The sequence below is a fragment of the Phacochoerus africanus genome, chromosome 11 (assembly GCF_016906955.1).
Source record: "Phacochoerus africanus isolate WHEZ1 chromosome 11, ROS_Pafr_v1, whole genome shotgun sequence".
Classification (NCBI taxonomy): Eukaryota; Metazoa; Chordata; class Mammalia; order Artiodactyla; family Suidae; genus Phacochoerus; species Phacochoerus africanus.
In genome coordinates, this window is record NC_062554.1 from 9,389,935 (window position 1) to 9,409,342 (window position 19,408).

Consider the following 19,408-nt stretch of genomic DNA (forward strand, 5'->3'; position numbering starts at 1 on the left):
GATGATTATTTATTGCATATTGAACCTCGTGTTCAGTTGAGTCTATGGTTCTCCATTCTTCCTTTTTTTTTTTTTTTGTTGGATGGTCTCCTGTTATTATTGCTTGAGTGTATTTTTTCATTTTTTGCAAATGCATATTTGGTTTTGGCTTGTGGTTGCCCTGTTTTTTAAGTATGCTAACCCCTTCCCATAATTGTGTGTTTTAGCCTGATGGTCCTGTAAGTTCAAACACTTCATTACTATATTAAATTAAGAAGGGACAACAAACAAACAAAAAGGGTTATTTATTCCTAACATCCCTTGCCCACATTTTATGGTTTTGATGACTCTTTTTTATTTTTCTTTTAATTTTATTTTGTTTGAAGCACTTCATGATTAAATCTGTATGCTGGTTATTTGAGTGGCTGCTCTCTGATTGCGGTTTCCTCAGTCCTAGTTCTTCCTTTCTTCTTTTTTTTCTTTTCTTTTTCTTCCCTTTCCTTCCTTTCTTTTTGGCTTAGAGAAGCCTTTCAATTTTTCCTTTAACCTGGGTTTTGTGTTGCTGTATTCTTTAAGTTTTTGTTTGTTGGAAAAAATTTTTATTTCCCCTTCTATTTTAAATGATAATCTGCTGGATAGGATAGAGTATTCTAGGTTGCATATTTTTTCCTTTTAGCACTTTAAATATCTCTTGCCATTCCCTCCTGGCCTGTAGTGTTTCTGTAGAGAAATCAGCTGATATTCTTTGGGGGTTCCCTTGTAGGTAACATTCTGTTTTTCTCTTGCTGCCTTTAGGATCCTCTTTTATCACTAACTTTTGCCATTTTATTATGATGTGTCTTGGTGTGGGTCTATTTGGTTTCAGTTTGTTTGGGGCCCTCTGTGCTTCTTGTATCTTGAACCCAGTATCCTTTAGATTTGGGAAGTTTCCATCGATAATTTCGTCAAATATATTTTCCATTCCCTTATCTTTTTCTACTCCTTCTGGAATTCCTATTATGCATAGATTGGCCCGCTTTGTATTATCCCATAGGTCTCTTATATTGCTTTCCAGTTTTTTGATTCGGTTTTCTGTCTGCTGACCTGATTGGGTGATTTCCATTATTCTATCTTCCATATCACTGATTCGTTCTTCCGCATTATTCATTCTGGTTTTTACTGCCCTTAGTCCAGTTTGCATCTCTGCAAATGAATGTTCTAGTTTTTCTTGGCTCCTCCTTATATTTTCTAGTTCGTTTCTGAGGGTATCTGCATTACTGTTCATATCTTCTCTTAATTCCTTCAGTATTTTCACTATTTCTCTTTTGAACTCCAGGTCTGTCAGACTGCAGAGATCTGTTTCATTGTTGACTGTTTTAGGTGAGTTCTCCTGTTGGTTTGACTGGGGGTGGTTTCTCAGCTTCTTTCATCTTGCTTGTTGTTTTCTTTCTCCTGAGGGAGTTGTACTCTCTGTTATCGGGCAGTGTTTGCCTTGTCACTGCTGTGGAATATTTCCTGAGGGCTGGCGTTGTTGGTCAATCTCTTTTGAGGCAGTGTGGCTTTTCTGGAGTGTTGATGGGGCTAACAGTGTTTCTTTGAAGCAAAGGAGGACTCCTGAGGCAGACAGGACGGGAGGTCCACACCACGATGGTAGCAGATTTCAGTTGGTCATGCAGAGCTTGGTCTGGTGTTTTTAGGCTGTGGGGTTCTTGCAGGGGGTTGGCGGTGTTGGGCAGCTGTTCCTCAGGAGTGCAGCACCCCCTGGGGGCTGGGGCAGCTATCTGGGTCACTGGAACCTAAGAGGCTCTTCCCTAGGGCAGCCCAAATCAGAAGGATGGCCTGAGAATGTAGGCGGATCTTTTCCAGTCTGGCCAAGTGTTGCAGCTTTTCTGGGCTGCAGGGGCTCCTCCAGGGGGCTAGTGCTGCTGAGCAGCTATTCTGCGGGAGTGGGGCACCCCCTGGGGGCTTGGGTGGCTAGCAGGGCCTCTGAAAACCCAAGAGGCTCCTTCCCCAGGGAGCCCGACTCAGAAAGACTGTCTGAGACCTTTTCACGGCCTGGCCAGGCTTGTTGCAGCTTTTCTGGGCTGCAGGGGGTCCTGCCTGGAGCTGGGAGTCCTATGCAGCTGATCCACTAGGGCTCGGCACCCCATGGGGGCTTGGGCGGGTAGCAGGGCCACTGAAAACCCAAGAGGCTCCTCCCCGGGGCAGCCCGACTCAGAAAAACCGTCTGAGAATTAGGCAGATATATTTACGGCCTGGCTAGGCTTGTTCTAGCTTTTCTGGGCTGCAGGCCTTTTCTCGGGGGCTGGTGGTGTTTGGTGCTGCTCCGTGGGGGTGCAGCCCCTCCAAAGGGCAAGCAGGCCTGTGCAGGGACAGCCCCTGCGGTGGTAGGCTTCAGGCAATTGTTGAGGCCAGCCCTCCCGGATGGCAGGCAGGCCCAGGTCTGGTGAGAGTGAGGGGTGGCGGGGGGTGGGAGGAGGGAATGCACTGGGAAGCACAGCTTTCTGCTAGCTAGCGGGCCTGTAGGCTTGCTGTGGTGTGGGGAGTATTCTATGGGGACCGACCCCTTCTTCTCTCCCCTCCCCAGCACGGGCGCAGACCAGGCTCTTCTCCCAGGTTCCCTCTGATGCGGCTTTCCACTTCCCCGCCCCTAGAGTATTGCTCCCTTCGGCTGAGACAGCTTTGTTTTCTAGTCTCCCAGGCAGTCTCTGCCCTGTCAAACTTGACAGACTGGTTTCTAGGCCTCCCAAGTAGTTTCCGCTCTGCCCCGCCCCCCCCCCCCCCGCCCGTTCTTGGGACTAACCTTCGGAGGCGAGGTCTTGGTGCCCAGCCCCCACCCAGGCATCTCAATTTTCGGTGACTGTGCCAGTAGTTCAGATGGTCCATTTGGTTCTTGATCGGCTTTTCAGTACTCCAACTTCCTGCTACACTCTTCTCTGCATCTGGAGATTCCTCCGGTTCGTTTGATCTTTCCCCCCCGAGTAGGTGACTTTCCAGGGTGCAGGATCCCTTTCTCCTCCTCAGTTCCCTTTCGGGAGCGCCCGTCCCACTCGGATTCACCTTCTCTCACTCTCCTCTTTTCTCCCGTTCTGCCCAGTAACGTCACAAACTTCTTGCCGTTATTGGAGTTTAGGTTTCTCTGCCAGCGATTGGTTGCTGTTCTGTGTGAGTCATTTATTCTGTAGATGTGCTTTTTTTGTTGTGTTTGTGGGAGAGGGCGAGCGTGTCCCCCTACTCCTCTGCCATGTTGTCCTCCCTCTCTTGGGGTGCAATTTTAAAAGGTATTGTAGTTTTGTATTCCTTTTCTAATATTTCACTGTTAGTATACAGACATGCAACTGATGTCTGAATGTGAATCTTATCTTATATCCTGCTACTTTGCTGAATTGTGTGTCAGGTCAAGTAGTTTTGGGGTTGAGTCCTTAGGGTTTTCTATATATAGTATCATGTCATCTGCATACAGTGACCATTTTACCCCTTCTCTTCCTATTTGGATGCCTTTATTTTCTTGATTGCTGTGGCTAGGACTCTCAATACTATGTTGAAAACAGTGGTGAGAGTGGGCATCTGTCTTATTCAGGTTTTAGTGGGAAGGCTTTCAGCTTGTTCCATTGAGTATTACATTGCTGTGGGTTTGTCATAAATGGCTTTTATGATGTTAAGGTATGTTCCCTCTATTCCTACTTGGTAAGAGTTTTATCCTGAATGGATGTTGGACTTTATCAAATGCCTTCTCTACCTCAGTTGGGTGATCATAGGTTTTTGACTTTCCTTTTGTTAATGTGATGTATGACATTGATTTGCATACGTTGAACCATCCTTGTGAACCTGGGATGAATCCCACTGGTCGTGATGTATGATCTTTTTATATGTCATTGGATTCAGTTGGCTAAAATTTTGTTGAGAATCTTTGCCTCTATAGTCATCAAAGGTATCAACCTATAGATTTCTTTTTGATGGTATCTTTGTCTGGTTTTGGTATTAGAGCGATGGTGCCATCATAGAATGTCTTTGGGAGTGTTCCTTTTTTTTGGTCTTTTGGAAAAATTTAAGGAGGATGGGTATAATTTCCTCTTTGAATGTTTGGTAGAATTCACCTGTGAAGCCATCTGGTCCTGGACTTTATTTATAGGGAATGTTTTTATGAAATACTCCATTTCATTTTAGTGTTGGTCTGTTCAGTTGATCTATTTCTATACTCTTAAATTTGTTGAGGTTCCTTTGTGCCCTAGTATGTGGTCGATACTTGAAAATGTTCCACGTGCACTTGAAAAGAATGTATGTTCTGATTTTTTGGATGTAATGTCCTGAAAATGTCCATGAAGTCTAACTTTTCATTGTATCATTTAGGATCTCTTTTGCCTTATGATTTTCTGTCCAGAGGGTCTGTCCTTTGATGTGAGTGGGGTGTTAAAGTCTCCTATTATGATTGTATCCCATCCATTTCTCCTTTTATACCTGTTAGTATTTGTTATGGGTTGTGGGTGCTCCTATATTAGGGGCATAGATGTTAAATATTGTAATATCCTCTTCTTGAATGTATGCTTTGCCATTAAATGGTGTCCTTCTTTGTCTTTTTCATTGGCCTTCATTTTAACGTCTGTTTTGTCTGATATGAATACTGCAACTCCTGCTTTCCTGACTTGTCCATTGGATGATATATTTTTCCCATCCCCTCACTTTCAATCTCTATGTGTCCTTTGCCCTAAAGTGAGTCTCTTGTAGACAGCAGATTGTAGGCTCTTGCTTTTTTTAACCCAATCTACCACTCTGGGTCTTTTGATTGGAGCACTCAGTCCGTTGACATTTAAGGTAATTATTGATAAATAGGTATTTACTGCCATTTTTAATCTTGTTTTCCAGTTGATTCTATATCTCCCTTTGTTCTTTTTTTGGTTGGATGATTTCCATTTAATTTATGCTGTGTATTTTTAGTTGGTTAATGTAATGTTTGGTTTTGATTTGTGGTTGCCCTGTTTTTGAAGTATGTTAACCCCTTCCTATATCTGCTTCCTTTAGCCTGATAGTCATATATTCAACACATTGTAAAAAAAAAAAAAAAAAAGTCTAGATTTTCTTATTTTCGTTCTCCACATTCTATGATTTTGAAGTCCTTTTTTAAATCTTCATGTTTGTCCTTTTGCTATTCCTTGTGTTATCATTGCTAGTACAGTAGTCTTTTTTTTTTTTCCACTCTTAGATCTAATGCTGGCTTATTTAAGTGATTGCTTTCCAGTTGTGATTTCCTCCACCTATTTCTTCCTCTTTTTTATTTACAAAAGCCCTTTCAGTATTTCTTTTAGAAAGGGTTTAGTATTGTTGTACTTTTTGGTTTGTCTGTTGGTAAAATTCTTTATTTCTTCTATTTTAAATGGTATTCTTGCTGGAACAGTATTCTAGGTTGCAGATTTTTTCCTTTCAGCACTCAAATGTATCTATGAACTGCTATGTCAGACTCACCATTATGCTGCTCTTCTCCAGCATGCTATGGATAAGATTCTAGGATTTTGATAACGCTTGAGGAAGTAATTGGAAAAGTGGTGGAGGTAGCAGAGAAAGTACTGATGTGTAAAATGGAACACGTGCGTTCTTATGCTTTCTGTGCCTGTCATTCCCTGAAGGAACTTGCACATTCACTGAAATTTCTGGACTGTATTATCTCATTAGGAACATAAAATGTTTAGTTTTGATAACAACATAGATAAAATACCATCCTTCCTTTTTTCTTTTTGTTTTAGGCTGCACCTGGGGCTCATGGACGTTCCAGGTTAGGGGTCAAATCAGAGCTGTGGCTGCCAGCCCCAGCCCCAGCCCCAGCCCGAGCCATGAGGATCTGTGCCTGTGTCCTATACCACAGCTCACAGCAAGGCTGGACCCTTAACCCACGGAGTGAAGCTAGAGACTGAACCCGCATCCTCATGGATGCTAGCCGGGTACCTAAGCACTCAGCCACAACAGGACCTCCCTCTATTTTTTATTTTGAAGACAACACGGGTGACCAAGAAATAGCATTAGGAACTGGATTTCCCTGAGGACCTGGACACTGCAAAACACGCCTTAGCTGTATCTCAGTTCAGTGAGGGATCTGTCATGTGTGAATCTTCTAGAGTCAGATGCTTACAAGGAGACATTCAGCCAGGAACTAAAAATGAAAGAGCAGGGAAAGGACATACATTTGCTATTTTTCTCTTTTATGTCTTGCTCTCGTTACCCAGATAGAATCCACCATCCTATTGAGAGACCGTTGTCATGGGCTAAGAGGATCTGTAAGATGCTAACATTCCGGTAAATTAAAAAAAAAAATTAAATGGAAAACTCAAACATCTCAAGTAACATAGATTGTTCATTTTATACATTGTGAAGGATTATGACATTGCCCACCAAGAAAATCATGAAAGGATGAATCCTGGGTACTTTCACGAACGGAACATTTTTGTCATTTGGATGCGGATCTGCTTGGTCTTTGCCCCATAGACAAGCGGATTGAGGCACGGAGGGACCACCAAGTAGATGCTGGAGACGAGGATGTGGATGTAAGGGGGGATGCGCCCCCCAAACCTGTGTGTGAAGAAGGAGAAGAAAGCGAGGAGGTAGAGCTGCAGGAAGACGCAGATGTGAGGGACGCAAGTGTGGACCGCTTTCAGCCTGGCCTCCTTCTGGGGCAGACGGAACACTGCCACGAATATTTGGACATAGGACAGAGTGATGACGGTGAGGTCACACACTGCAACAGTGAAGGCCACAAACAGACCATAGATTTTGTTGACTCGGACGTTTCCTGCAGCCAGCTTCACAATGGCCATGTGCTCACAGTAGGAGTGGGAGATGACAGTGGTATGATAAAGGTGCAGTCGACACTTTATCAGGACGAGGCAGGGGGCTACAAGGATGGCAGCCCTGAGTGTTACCGCAGCCCCAATCTGAGTGACTAGCTGCTGGGTAAAGATGGCAGCATGTCTCAGGGGGGAACAGATGGCCACATAGCGGTCCAGGGCCATGGCCAGCAGGATGCCTGACTCGGTACACTGAAATGTGTGGATGAGCCACATCTGAAGCAAGCAGGCATCAAAATAAATCTCTGAGACATGAAACCAGAAGATCCCAAGCATCTTGGGCACAACGCTGGTACTAAGTGCGATGTCCGTGACTGCCAGCATGCCCAGGAACATGTACATGGGCTCACGGAGGCTGCGTTCTGACCTGATGATGCTCAGAAGCCAGGAATTTCCCAGCACAGCAGTGAGATACATGGCACAGAATGGAATCCCGATCCAGCTCTGCACGGACTCCAGGCCTGGGATCCCTATCAGTGTCAACACAGAGGGCGTGAGGATCGTGACGTTGGACATGGACATAGTGTCCTTGGACCTCCTGATGCAAAGGAAGGAAATGACTCAGTGCTACTGATCTTCTACTTCCTGCTTTTATGCAACGTCATCATATTGTCTGATTTTTTGCTGAACTCTAAGATCATACCACCCATCTCATTCAGATTATTGGAAAGACAGATTGATAGAGGCACATCACTTTTGGGAAGGGGCATCCACGAGCCGTCTACCCCAATGAGGTATTATGTTCATGGCCAGTTGACTGACTGCATTAGAACCAGCAAAATCACCTGCATAATGGAATAAACTGCTGACCTATCTGTTATTTCCTTTCCAGACCTGTGGACAAAAAAAAAAAGAAAGAAAAAAATTAGATTTGTTTATTTTGCTTGGAAATTGTGTTTTAATTAAAGTTATTTAAATTTTTTTTATTGTTATTTCCCCAATACAGTTTTCTTCCTACTGTACAGCATGGTGACCCAGTTACACATCATGTATACATTTTTTTCCTCACATTATCATGCTCCATCATAAGTGACCAGACATAGTTCCCAGCGCTACACAGCAGGATCTCATTAAAGTTTAATGAATCCATCCATATTGTCCATTCTAGCTACTGCTCAAGTACTTAATTATTGTCAATTTTCTTTAGGTCAGGAATGATTGGTTTGGACCAGCAGATTCTCAGACTCTGGTGGGTATATTAGTGTCAAAGATTCCCTATGAAAGAAAATAGAGGTAAAACAGTTCACACCCAAGAGCATTATCTACCTACTTACCTACCTACCTACCTATCTATCTATCTATCTATCCATCCATCCATCCATCCATCTATCTACCTATCATCTATCTAAGCTCTTCTGTGTAAGACTAGATGCCTTTCAATAGAATGTAAAGTAAGAGCTCCAAAAAAGATCATTCAAATCCATGTATTTTGGCAAAAGCCTGGGTCAAAGTTCCTTACTCCTTTTTTTTTTAATTGCTCATAAAACTGTACTAATTCTTGCTCATAACTCCTCAGCTGAAATCCTTAAAGTTCGTTGTGTGCTCAAAATAGTTGAAATTCTGTAATGCACATTACAGAATACCTAGAGGGAAGAAATCTCTAAGATTTGGAAAAGCCAGTAGCAGCAATAATAGGGTCAAGAAAACACACTGATGATGACAGGATGTGGGCAGATGGGTCACTCAGCCAAACTGAGACTGGTTTCCTGGGTTTAAGTAGTTCATGAGCATGAGATTTGTCCAAATGAGACTCACTAATTCTTTTTTTTTTCTTTCTTTGTCTTTTCTCCTTTTAGGGCCGCTCCCACGGCATATGGAGGTTCCCAGGCTAGGGGCAGAGCTGGAGCTGTAGCCACCAGCCACAGCCACAGCCACAGCAACCCCAGATCCGAGCCGCATCTGCAACCTGCACCACAGCTCACGGCAATGCAGGATCCTTAACCCACTGAGCGAGGCCAGGGATCGAACCCCCAACCTCATGGTTCCTAGTTGGATTCATTTCCGCTGTGCCACGACGGGAATTCCTAATTCTTTTTCTAAATGATTTTAATTTTTTAAATAAGTTTTATTTTTTTCCGAGGCTCATTCATTCTTAATGAGTTTAGATAATCTGGAAGACGTGAGTCAGTTTTTGAGCTCGAGAAAAAGAGATTAATTAGAAAGTAAACAGTGAAGGAAAAGGTCCTTTAAAAAACTCAAATATACAACCAGTTACTTCTTCTTAGCAAGCTCATAAATTATCAACTAACTGTATACAGGATGTCAACAAACATGCCAGGAATGCAAGGACAGCTGTGATTTATGCTGTTAAACACCAAGTGAAATAATGAAGTCAGGCCACTTTACGACAGGAATCCTCACCAGCTGACATATCGTTTTTGATAGACTTAGTGAATTAGCTATTTGATTTTGGTATGTCTGCTCCCCTTAGTTCAGTACTCCCCCAGTCCATAAATCACTGATTCTTTCTAATGGGGTAAATTTTCCTTCATCAAAAAGAAGAAGAAAGTGAGAATAGGAATCCTTTCAGAATAATCACAGTGTCTGACGTATTCAACAGGAAGGCGCTGACAGGTGAGCACTACCTGACAGTTACAGAGAGGGGGATGGTGGGGGGCGGGTGGACGGAGCATTACTGGAAAAGCTGATGGCGAAAAAAATTATGGAGGTAAACTTGGGAAGAGTGGGACTTACTTGTCAGTTGCTGTGGGAGCCTTTGCTGTGCTCACCAAATACCTGGCAGGTAATGTCAGTTCTTCACATGCTGCACCGATCACACATCAGCCATCGACGCTTCTCTCCTCCTGAGACCCCGGTCTCCCTCCTTTGCACCGTGTGTCCTGCAGGGCCTCGTCCTTCTATTTGCATCCTCTGCAGCAGCATCCAGTCAATCCATGAGCTCTATTATATTTGGTGCTGGGTCCATCGGGAATACGTAACAATCTCTAGAATATCTCTTCCGATACCCCTTTTCTCGGCAACACAAACGCGATCCTTCTTCTGTAGGGCTGTCCGAGGTTGCTTTTGCATGGACCTCCTCCAACCAAACTCTTTGCAAGGTCGGACTTATTCTGGGCACAGCTTCAGTCTTTTGAGTTCCAATTAGGGAGGAGAACAGCAAGCCACCAGTTTTAATATCCCCTCAAGAATGAATGGGGAGGAGGAGTTGTGAACACGGAGGGATTATTAAACCACAAGGGACCCAGCGCGTAGTCATAAGCCCTCCTGAGTCCATCCTCACGGAGCAACTCTGAAGTCATTTCTGTAACTTGCAGACAGCTCTTTGCTCTCCTCTTCTCTTCCCCCGCAGACTAATACAGGAAAATGTACACGTTTTCTTTTTGTTACCTGAGTTGCTTTCTGCTGTTCTCATTTGCAAAATCATCTCAAGTCCACTTAGTTGTAGACATGTTCCTATGCCTATGAATTCTATTTAATTAGATAGACCTATGACCCTTCCTTTCAGTGAGGTGCTTGTGGAAAGAAAAATCCGTAGCCGTAATTTGTCTTTTGTCACACTTTTACTTCTCATTCTCCTGCGGTCTCATTGCTCCTATGTTTGTTTTATTAAGGCTGTTTTTGTAAATTTAGTAATAGTCTCTGGATGACTAGCTGTGATAGACATTTCTAAATCCTACCACACTGAGCTCTGAGAAAGGTGTTGCGCATTTGACTAAATTTTTCTCCATCCCTTCCATTGTGCCTTCTCCCTCTTTTCTTCTTCCTTCCATCAGAAAGCAGTTGTTCTATGCCTCATACATGTGAGAGAACCATGCTATGTGCTCTTAATTTAAAGGCAAAAGAAGATAGGATACATTCCTTCCCATTTCTAGAAATGTGGGAAGATAAATTAGTAATCTTTCATTCTGAGAACAAATGGTAATGTCTCAGAAATATTTACGTACATGGGACCTTTCTTCTCGTCGTGTTTCACCTGGTTCCTAGACTTTCTTTTTTTTTTTTTGTCTTTTTGCTATTTCTTGGGCCACTCCCTCGGCATATGGAGGTTCCCAGGCTAGGGGTCAAATCGGAGCTGTAGCCACCGGCCTACGCCAGAGCCACAGCAACACGAGATCCGAGCCGCGTCTGCAACCTACACCACAGCCCACGGCAACGCCAGATCGTTAACCCACTGAGCAAGGGCAGGGACCGAACCCGCAACCTCATGGTTCCTAGTCGGATTCGTGAACCACTGCGCCACGATGGGAACTCCCCTAGACTTTCTTATATGTAGCTAACCTGAAGAGAGAACTTGGTGTATGGTGAGACATTGGCGGATTTAGGAAGAACATTTTCAGCTGTCCGAAAAGGACTTCCACAGGGGATTTTAGGGAGAATAAATGATAGGGCTCAAAAGGCAATGCTCTTTCTGAGAAGGAGAGTGAACCAATGATTCTGATTCAGGTTGAATGGAATTGATTCAGAGGTCAGACTGGCATCTGAGCTAACGTTCAGTTTATGTTTATCTCACCAACAAACAATTCCAAACAAATTGGCACTTTGGTTCTCTCCTCTTCTCTTCGACTGACTCTTTTGAAGTGTAGTTAACTTGAATGTGACATTCGTTTCAGGTGTACTGCATAGTGATTTGTACTTTGTAGAGTACACATATACAGTGTTACTCTGAAATATTTCCCGTATTTCCAATATTGCACATCACATCCTTGTGATTATTTTTTAATTTTGTAACTGGTAACTGTCATCGCTTGACCTCCTCCACTTATTTCGCCCCTCACCCTTTTTGTGCTTTCCCAAATTTTATCCTGGGTCCTTTTCAATCTCAAACTATATAAATGTGCTGGTAAGTTGATCTGCTTGGAGTGGGCTGGGGAGGGGTGTGGTTAGGCTACTGAATATTTTCAAAGGATCATCAATTCTAATTTGTTTTACAGACATACATTCATAATGAAGCATGTACCATTCTAGCAACCTTGGTCTTCAGCAGAGTAGAATTTATTCGTTTTTTTTTTTTTTTTTTTTAGGGCCACACCCACAGCATAGGGTGGTTCCCAGGGCAGGGGTCAAATCGGAGCTGTAGCCACTGGTCTACACCACAGTTACAGCAATGCCAGATCCCAGCTGCATCTGTGAGCTACACCACAGCTCACAGCAATGCTGGATCCTTAACCCACTGCGCGAGGCCAGGGATGGAACCTGTGACCTCATGGATACTAGTCAGATTCGTTTGTGCTAAGCCACGATGGGCGCTCCTGTGAGACTTATTTTCTGATCAGAAAGACTGGTGTTAAATAGAGACGCGTTTTATAAAGATCCTCTTAAAGAAATATTTGGATATCGGAGTTCCCGTCGTGGTGCGGTGGTTAACGAATCCGACTAGGAACCATGAGGTTGTGGGTTCGGTCCCTGCCCTTGCTCAGTGGGTTAACGATCCGGCGTTGCCGTGAGCTGTGGTGTAGGTTGCAGACGCGGCTCGGATCCCGCGTTGCTGTGGCTCTGGCGTGGGCCGGTGGCTACAGCTCCGATTCGACCCCTAGCCTGGGAACCTCCATATGCCGAGGGAGCGGCCCAAAGAAATAGCAAAAAAGACAAAAAAAAAAGCACAATCTATGAAGAAAAATTTGGTAAATTGGACTTTATCCAAAAAGAGAGAAATATTTAGATATCATTACATGATTAAAATTAGAGGGAACAGAGGTGAATAAATACTGTCCTGATGAATCTCAAAGGAGAAAGTGGTTCATGTAAAAATCACCTGCTATCATTCGTATTCCAATTTTAAAAGCGGATTTGAATTTAATTTATAGCATTCCCTATCATGTGATTGGTTAAAGGATGAGTTTTGAATCATCCAGTTTCAGATCTGGATTCTGCCACTTACTAACTCTTCGATTTAGGGTGTGATGATTGTACTCTACAGGCTTCCATTTGCGTATCTGTACCACCTAAGAGTACTGATAATGACTTCATGTATTTGTCCCGTAGGTTAAGTTGTCTTCATCTAAGTCACGTCATATAGAGATTTTGTCAGATTTATGACTTTAATTTTGATGCTATTAACCTAAAAAAATCAGAACATAAAGACATTGGGAACTTTGTGTGATTCACAGACTTTATCAGATTTGTTAGGGAAGAAAATGCCTGTAATAAAACTTAAATGCTTTTTGAACAGACTCTACCAGAAACTCTGCTAATTGCGTTACGTGATCATTTTATTTATTTTTAAGCTCTCGAGGGTAAACTCTATTTTATCTTCTATTTACCAATGAGAAGAGTTAAATTCAAACAGATCAAGTCATTGGCAACATTCCATAGATATTAATAGTGAGATAGCCAGGGAGTTCCCATCGTGGCACAGTGGAAATGAATCTGACTAGGAACCATGAGGTTGCGGGTTTGATCCCTGGCCTTGCTTAGTGGGTTGAGGATCTGGCGTTGCCCTGAGCTGTGGTGTAGGTCACTAGCGCAGCTCGGATCCCGTGTTGCTGTGGCTGTGGTGTAGGCCAGCAGCTACAGCTCCGATTCGACCCCTAGCCTGGGAACCTCCATGTGCTGTGGGTGCAGCCCTGAAAGGACAAAAGACAAAAAAAAAATAAAATAAAATAAATAAATTAAAATAAAATAGTGGGATAGTCAGGATTTGAACTTAAATCTGATTCAGCTTTTCAACATAAACTAGCAGACTTGGTTTTTGCAAGGAGACTTTTTCATTGTCTGGCTTTGATAAATTTACATAAATTCTTTTAGTTTCTTAATTTGTATAATGAGATTAATAATGCTATCCAGTTTATAGTATTTCCATGGAGATTACAGATAGTACTGTTATGAAATGGCTTTTGAACTGTGTGGAAGGGTTAAGGACTAAGCTATTAAAAATAGCCTACTCCATTTTCATAATTTCACTGAATTGAGCGCTCTTAATCTATGATATGTGAAAAATGGAAAAAACTCAGTGTATCGAGTAAAGTAGATAAAAACCGCACATGTGCATGTGTAAATGATGCTGCTTTTACCTTGTACCCTCATTTATTCTAAGACAGGGACCTCTCTTAACTGACTGGTTATCCTTGAAGACTGAATGATTTATGAAGATATTCACAGTAGTTTGTGGAATGTCAAAATCAGCTGGGGAAAAAAGGCTAAGCCCCATGGGCCCTATACAGGGATTACATGAGTTGCTTCTCCTCTGCATTCCTTCCCTTGAGCAGAAGTAGGTCTACTACTAAAGGACTCCGGTCACCCAATCCACCCCCTCTCTGCCCTGTTTCATGGGTGAAAAATGGCATGTGCTCTCAGGAGCCGAGTCCAAGCTTCACACAGTCGTCCAGGTGGACCCAGCAGCCCTCCAAGCAGCCACAGGGCCTTGCCTTTCTTCCCGGTGCTGGGAGGGCTGCAGTGCCCTACATGCAGTCCCACCACCTCTCCAAGCGGCCACAGGGCTTTGCCTTTCTTCCTGGTGCTGGGCCTCAGGGTGGCTTTGCCCCACCAGTGGCTGGGCCGTTCACTCCCCAGGAAGAACCTCTGCCCTGGGACCCTCCTCCCCTCCGGCGTCTCCTTAAAGGACACGGATCCTGATCTGATCCTCTCTCCTCCCTTCCGCCCTGTTTCCACATGGATCTTCCTTACAGCCTCAGTTGGACAAGAGTCTTTCTCCAGGTCGTTTTCGGGGAGAATTTCTCCTCCGCATGTAGATGCGTTTTCGGCTTGTTTGTGGGGAGAGGTGAGCTTCATTTGCTCCACTCCCCCATCTTGATCTGACTCTCCCATTAGTGTCCGTTTTAAAAATCAGTACAAAAACCTCATACATACGAAGTAAACAGATTATCGGAGTGAACGTCCATCTACCTATCAAGCAGCTTCAGCCGTTATCATTCTTTCATTTTGTGTCAACATTATGCCATTCTGTATCTTCTATAATTCCACCCACTCTGCAGCCCAGTTGTTACTGTCGTTGCTGCTCTTTTTATCGTCATTATCTAGAGGCTTAGAGGCAAAACTACTAAAGTTGAATGTTCACTCACAAGTAGTAAGAGCCTGTGGGATCTCCCCCTTTGCAAGGCTGATATCCAGGCAGTAAAGTTCGATCCAAGTCCCTTGCTCTCAGGGAGTCCTCCGAGATACCGCACCCGTCTTTCTAGACAGTGTACGAGCAATGCTGTGGCCAATTTCCTTGGTTTTGATGCTGTAGACAATGGGGTTGACCCCAGGGGGGAAGAAAAAGTAAACGCTGGCCATGGCCGTCTGGAGGGGCAGAGGTAAATGTTGCCCAAAACGATGCAACAAGGAGAGGCTGACCTTGGGCACACGATCCACCAGCCCAGCAGAGACGAGGGACACACACGTGCTGAGAGCCCCCCACCGCCCTGCCCCAGAGGCCACCCCCAGAACTGTGTGAAGAGCCAGCACGTGGGAAATCGCAATGAACAGTGAGTCCAGCCCGAATGTGAAGGAAATGACAGACAGACCCAGGGTCCTGTTGGGGCGGGTGTCTCCACAGGGCAATCTGATCAGATCTGAGTGGAGGCAGTAAGAGTGTGTGGGGACGTTGTGACCACAGAAGGGCAGACGCTTCATGAGAAGAAGCAGTGGGACCTTGAGTGTCACGTGCCATAAGGCAATGGTGACACCCATCCCGCTGATGCGAGAAATTGTCAGAACGGTGGTGTATCGCAGTGGGCGGCGTGTGGCCACAAGGCGGTCTACCGACATGGCCGGAAGCACACCTGCCTCCATGAGGGTGAAAGAACGCATGGAAAACATCTGGAGCAGACAGCCACCAAACTGATGTCACTGATGCCAAGGAGGAAGGTGCCCACCACGGTGGGCGTGGTGGAAGCAGAGCCACCGAGTTCCACAGAGGCCATCATGGCCAGAGAGCAGTGCACGGGCTGGCGCAAAGCAGGGTCAAACCGGATGAGATGAAGAAGGATGCCGTTGCCTAGGAAGATAGTGACGTGTGTCACACAGAAGGGGGTTGACATCCAGATCTGCCCGGCTTCCAGCCCAGGGATGCCCACAGGAGTGAAGGTTGCAGGCGTGAACTCAAGGGAACCATTGAAAAAGTCATGGAGAGACCTTATCCGAAGATCGTGGGAAGTGCTTGGGGGCTGGAAAATATAGATTTCGACTCAGTTGTTAGACCTCAGATCCTGAGCTCCAGATAATCATTTAAGACATTTCTTACAAAAGAGAAGGAGAACTTCTTTCTGAAAGAAGGTGGTTGTAAACCCCAGGTATGGAAGAGAAAACTGATTATATGTGTGAATACATGTACCTGAGCTACATGCCAAACACTACTGGGTTTTGTTTTTTGTTTTGAGGGTTTGGCCGCCCTGTGGTCTAGGGAGTTCCTGGGACAGGGACCAGATCGGAGACACAGTCACGATCTAAGCTGCAGCTGCTGCAGTCCCAGATCCTCAACTAAAGGTGCGGGGGCAAAGATGGAAGCTGTGACCCTACACGCCCAAGACTCTGCCGATCCCATTGCGCCACAGAGGGAACTCCAACACGTCTGTTTAATAGAAACCTGTGCGTTAATATACGTATCGATCTGGGTTATTGATGGCAGTGGGAAGCAATGACAATAAGCATCAAGATGACAGCTTCAGGTGGACATTGAGGTCTGAAGGATTCTGTGCTTTGCACCAGAGTGAACGAGTGGCAAAATTAAGAGAATACAGGAATAAAGATAATGCATGGTTCTAACACCTAATGGACTTGTGGTGTTGGGGAAGTTACCTAAGTTTGCTGAGATCCAGGCATGGGATATAAACACAATAATGATGATCCAGGGTAATGTCTGTAAATTATTTAGTATTACATTCGAAACACAGTAAATATTCAACACGTGAAATGAAAACAATTTAATGTTAGAAACAAAAACAGTTTCTCCCAGTTGCTTTTTTTTCTTTTTTTTTTTTTTTACCTCTGTGCCATTTCTTGGGTCCTCGCATGGCATATGGAGGTTCCCAGGCTAGGGGTCTCATTGGAGCTGTAGCCACCGGCCTACTCCAAAGCCACAGCAATGCTAGATCCGAGCCATGGCTGCGACCTACACCACAGCTTATGGCAATGCTGGATCCTTAATCCACTGAGCGAGGCCAGGGATTGAACCCACAACCTCATGGTTCCTTGTTGGATTTGTTAACCACTGCGCCATGATGGGAACTCCGTTTCTTCCAGTTTTTAACATTTTCCTCTCTCTGTTTTCCACTTACCAGTTCACTGTTTCTGCACTTGCTATCCATCAACAATAGCGAAAGCTTCTCTGTATTTTGCAGGAAGGTCAGTATCTCTCGCTGGAATCTGGGGTCAAAGCTGAGAATGTCCCATACACGAGCTGAGTGTGATGGTGGGGCTGTGGTCAGGACGAGGGTTCTTTATCTGGCAACAGGGTTTTTTCAGACGAAACGTCTCCTCCTCTGTAGCAGAGCCTTGGGTGTTGAGGTAAGGGCCACAGGTAGACTTCAGGATTGGCTCTGGCTTGGAGATGGTGATTGAGGGTGAGGTTTAGGGCTCTTTGTAAAGTACCACCCACTGACCGAGAGTGAATGTTTTAACAGTCAGCTTTCGGAATAAAAATGCCCTGATCTGTACCAGTCGCCAAGTTCTTTGGTTTAAATACACCCACTCGGAGCGATTTCAGGCTACCAACGTGGTGCCACTAAACACAGGGCTGGTGTGTTCGTGACCAGCTTTCCTACACGGGTACAAGCCAGGACCAGCCCAGCCCTGAGCTTGAGGAGCGCTGGTCCCAGGTGTCAGGCACTCGGGCACAGGTGGGACTGAGCACAGGCCCCTCGGTCCCGGCACCCCCTCCGTCACTGCTTCCTGTCCGCTGGGCTGTGGGCAGAGCTGCTCCCTCCCTTCATATGTGCTTAACTGCCTGGCAGGGGAGGCAGGATGAGACGGGCTTCTTCAAGGGGCAGTTAACCACGCGTGATGATCCTTGGAAACGTCCGACATGTGTGTGAATGTGTCTCTTAACTGGGAATTACACTGACTTTCTAGATCGTCTTGAAGAGACTTATGACCCTAACAACGAGCTATGTGCAGGGAACATAGTCCCTTTCAACAATTCAGCGATGTGGCCTTGAGCAGCAGGGGGACGTCTGAACTCCCTTTCAACATCTGCAAATACCCAGACCCTCAACCTGGAAGTGTCCTTCCAATGAAGACGATGGATTCCCTTGCTTTCCTCATTCCTCTCCCACCCCATGTGTTCTCCCTGTGCATTTGTCATTTTCTTATTTCCCCACTGCCGGAATCAAGCAGGAAGAAGTCCTTTTCCTCAAGGCTCGTGCCACTTAATGAGCTATTCTGTCCTCGTGCTGGAATCCATTTACTCTCTCACTGCCCTTGATTCCTTGAAGAGTGGTGCCCCCGCATCGGAGTTGTCGTATTTACTGCAGTTGTTGTCGGCGCCTTCTGTGACACCAGGGTCTGTCACATCATTGTCCTGTGGGTTAAGGACCGCAGGGCTGGATTCAGTTTGGTGGACTGGGTTCTTCAGTGTCTCTGTTCATAAAAATGTCTTCGTTTTTCAAAAACATTAAATGCTAAATACACCAGATGACATCTTTAGTTAGTTATCAAATCAATGAGAAAGGTCCTAAAATAGTTCCTTCGTACCGGTGGAGAGCCAGTGTTTGTGTGGCATGGTCAGTGTCATGCCGTGAGTGTGTAACAGGAAAACTGAGGTCTCTAACCTCAGAGGTGTTGTTTTTTCCTTAATTCAAAAAATATATGTCCTTGCTGAAATTAAGGCGAATATATATATATATATATTTCAGCCACAATAGTTATCCAAGACTCCAAGGGCCAAGGAGCCATCCTTTCATTTCTTACACTGAGTGGCATATGTGTGTGTTGTAGAGAAACAGAGAGAAAAGCAAAGCTAACGGAGAAAGGCTGCAAATGTTCAAGAGGGTGCCTCAAAGGTGTTTGGTTATTTTTTTGGTTTGTCTTTCTTTAAGGGTCAATAAGCTTACATTGCCCAGTCTCATGGCATAGGACGATGCCTTCATAAAGGAGAGATTATAAAACATATGTTGTGAAATGAAAGGATTGAGGTGCCGTCTGGAGACAGCGTCTAGATGGTTCCATTTGGTGTGTTGAGCCATTTTTATACAAGATTATATGTAAATATTCTATTGAATCCCTTATTGCCCTTGATGGTTTTTTTGGCCTGGATCTGTATCTGTTCAATCCTTAGTCCCTCCATGAGGTCCCCATTGATGATTTGGACTTAAAATCCCCACTATGTAGACAATTAACGCAATAGATATCTCCTAGGCGCCTATTTCATATTGTAGTCTTTGTGCAACCCCAGTGACTCAGAAGATACCTGGTGTCAGAGCTCCTATTTTAACCTAAGGCACAGATGCAGACAGGACATTCCTGTGACACGGTGGCTTCACGTTGTTGTGGCAGTATTTGACGGTTGCAGTCAGACTCCTGTTATTTCAGCAGAATTTCCCCTGTCAGTTCGAAGGCAGGGACACCCCCCTCACGTGCATGGCCTGCGGAGGAACCGTCCTTCCGGGTTAAACCCTAAAATATGTTTCTCTCTTCTCGGAGTTACCTCGACACTTCCCTTAGAATACGTTAAAGACGTGATGGTCGGATTCTAGGGGAACTGAGAAGGTGATTAATTCCCA

General features: G+C 44.7%; 2 protein-coding genes across 2 annotated transcripts; both read right to left on the reverse strand.

Moving 5' to 3' along the window:
- Positions 1-6,333: 6,333 nt before the first annotated feature.
- On the reverse strand, positions 6,334-7,541 carry LOC125111648 (olfactory receptor 52A1-like). The gene has a single exon (XM_047753664.1). It carries the CDS (start codon positions 7,311-7,313, stop codon positions 6,375-6,377), a length of 939 nt encoding a protein of 312 aa, XP_047609620.1. The 5' UTR covers positions 7,314-7,541; the 3' UTR covers positions 6,334-6,374.
- A 7,308-nt stretch (positions 7,542-14,849) lies between these two features.
- Positions 14,850-19,267, reverse strand: LOC125112060 (olfactory receptor 51I2-like). Its single transcript, XM_047754320.1, is given in 6 exon segments — positions 14,850-15,532; positions 15,535-15,856; positions 16,967-17,054; positions 17,404-17,634; positions 18,095-18,207; positions 19,262-19,267. Coding segments are annotated over 6 exon segments (1,443 nt in total).
- Between the last annotated feature and the right edge of the window lie 141 nt (positions 19,268-19,408).